At 45.3% G+C, this 2,697-nt stretch overlaps 1 protein-coding gene across 1 annotated transcript; it reads right to left on the reverse strand.

Annotated features, from left to right (window-relative positions):
- Nucleotides 1-251: 251 nt before the first annotated feature.
- LOC120658955 lies at nt 252-1,074 on the reverse strand. Its single transcript, XM_039937061.1, has one exon. It carries the CDS (start codon nt 847-849, stop codon nt 526-528), a length of 324 nt encoding a protein of 107 aa, XP_039792995.1. The 5' UTR covers nt 850-1,074; the 3' UTR covers nt 252-525.
- Nucleotides 1,075-2,697: the final 1,623 nt, after the last annotated feature.

The following is a 2,697-nucleotide window of genomic DNA, read 5'->3' on the forward strand; positions in this document are numbered from 1 at the left end:
TCATTTGTTCATTTGGACTGGAAACCACTACTATGTATTATATATATTGACGATGATGGTTTGTGAGGACTATGGTTGTGATGATTTGCATGGACTATTGTTGTGATGATCTATATGGACTATGGATGTGAATTTCTATTTTTATGGATATGAACTTCTATTCTATATATGTGTAAATGTTATATAATTATTTGATATATACCATCAGTAATGATATTTACAAAATTACGGTGAAATGCTGCCAAATTTTTTAATTTTCCAAAGTCATACGGTGTTTACCGGTTAAAAACGACAGTTACCGGTCGGTAAACATCGATTACCGGTCGGTAAACAACGGTTACCGGTTTTTTGAATTTGAATTGTCGTTTCGAGCGGTTTCTAGCGGTTTTCGGCGATTTACCGCCGGTTTACCGATACCGCTAGTTGGCGAAAATCGCTTTACCGTCGGTAAGGTGAACCCTGATCACGGCCATGTATCTCGCCAGATGACGTCGGTATGATCCCAACATCACTTCGTTTCTCTGTCTATTCCTGTATCGTCTCTAGCTTGGGCGGCGACCGGTGGTGCCTCTCCGCCGCGTGCTGGAGCTCCGCGACGTCGACGCGCACGGTGCCCATGCGCATGATCTCCGCCACGACGTCCTCGTCAGACGCCCCTCCGCGGCCGGCGTTCTCCAGCAGCCGCCGCAGCTGGCCCTTGGTCATCCTGATCTTCACCCGCGTGCCGCCGCCGCTCCCTGCCGACACCACCCCTCGCGCCCCGCCGGAACGCTCCTCCGGCTGGCTCCAGTCTTCGTCGTCGTCCCACGCCGTCACCCTCGCCCGCTCCAGGCAGCTGCAGTTGCCCATGGAGATCTCTCGAAGCAGCTGGCTAGTATAGCTAGTACCACTACCAGCTGGCGCTACAACGAACAGCACTTGCGAGAGCTCAGAAAGGCAAGAGGACGAGGTGCCGAGGTCACGAGGAAACAAAGAGCAGTGTGAGCAAGATGGCGAAGAAGGCTAAGAGAGCTAACTAGAAGAGTAGCAGTGGTGATCGATCTTGATGGCTTGGGGTTTTTGAATGGGTTTTGCATTGTGTAGTGAGGAGACAGGGGTATATAAGGTGGTTGAGGTGCATATACGGGTGTCTGATGGTGAGACGACTGAAGAATTGTTTTAATTTATTAGTCTTTCAGATTAGAAGCAAAAAAGGCTCGCCCAGAGCAAGTTCTAGGAAGGAGACTTGAGGTACCACCACCGTACAGGGCACAGTCGTTGCAGTGCTCTAGTTTTTTTTTTAAAACAAAATTAGAATTTAGAAGCAAGAGGACTGAGAGATGCAAGGTTTTGCCCTGCTTCCGTACCTCGATGCAGCGAGGTTTGGCCGACAGAGTTTGTGTTCTTGTGTTTGTCTGCAGGCTTTTAATTAAGGGTCAGTTGGATCCATGCCACTACAATTTCACGAAGTTGGATTTCATGTTGAAATCCATGCCATTGAGTGGCATGATTTTCAACGTGAAACCCAATTTCACGGAGTTGTGGTGGCATGAATCGAATTTTCCCTTTAATTAAAGTGATAAAGTAGTGTTTGTCTGCAGTTCGTTTAATTTGAACACGCGTCCGCGGATTAATAATTAAGTTCTGAATCATGATGATGATGATTACGGCTGGTACGAGTGGAATAGTGCATCATGTGTGTCAGCACCTGTTTGAAAACTTGTGCTAGAGTACTACTGATTTGGTACAGTACTAGTGCCACTACATATCAGAAAGAGATACTGTTCCGATTCTATTTGTGATGACGTGCGTTTATCAACAACCCATACTCATCTTGAAAAGAGATACAGGTATTAGTTCCTTCTATTTTCCTCTTTTCAAAAAACAGAAGCGGTGGCAAAATCAAAAGATGCAGCTTTTCAGAAAGGGAGGAGGTAGCTAGCTCGACGCGCTAGCTAGCCCACGGTAAAAAATCTGCATACATTGTCAACACGACCGTGTGACCCAAGTACACTCTTGAAACGCACAAATTCAGTAAACAAAGGTGCTGCAAATGTGAGCAATGACATTTGCCCCACTTGCACGAACTACAGGCAAAGTTCATCTCTCTCTCCCTTGTGCCAGCACACATCACTGACTCCGTCTCGTCGCGTGCCGGCCACGCGCCGTGGCCCGTGGGTTAGATTAATTATGTCCTTAGGTTAATCTGATATGATCCATCAACAAAGTATGGTAATAATAATATTCTCCTCTCTATGCTTATGAGCTTATCTTCTGCAACTAGAGATGGTAATGGCTATGGCCCTCATGCTCTCTATTTTTTCTTTTGAGATTACACCATACAACTCAGACACTCATAATACACACATACATATTTATGAATACATGTATGCAAACTCTATCTCTATGAGCATCTTCAAAGACTGAGCCAGCAAATCCTCGAGATTGACGAAGTCACCACAGACGCCTCGCTGTCGACGGAAACGTTGTCTACATTCACAATCCGATTTGGCTCTTAATATTTTTAACTCAAAATCACATAAAATTAGAGTCTTATCCTTTTAAAACCTGACTCTTAAATTATCTAGAGAAAATATTAAAGTCTGTTACCACCCCTATCTGCAGCACAAGGATCGAATCCCCTACCAACGGCGGAGAGTGAGAATATTTAGTGGCATGGCAGTCCAACTCCAGAAGGATCCACACACCACAATATTT

This window comes from Panicum virgatum, chromosome 2N (assembly GCF_016808335.1).
Source record: "Panicum virgatum strain AP13 chromosome 2N, P.virgatum_v5, whole genome shotgun sequence".
Taxonomy (NCBI): domain Eukaryota; kingdom Viridiplantae; phylum Streptophyta; class Magnoliopsida; order Poales; family Poaceae; genus Panicum; species Panicum virgatum.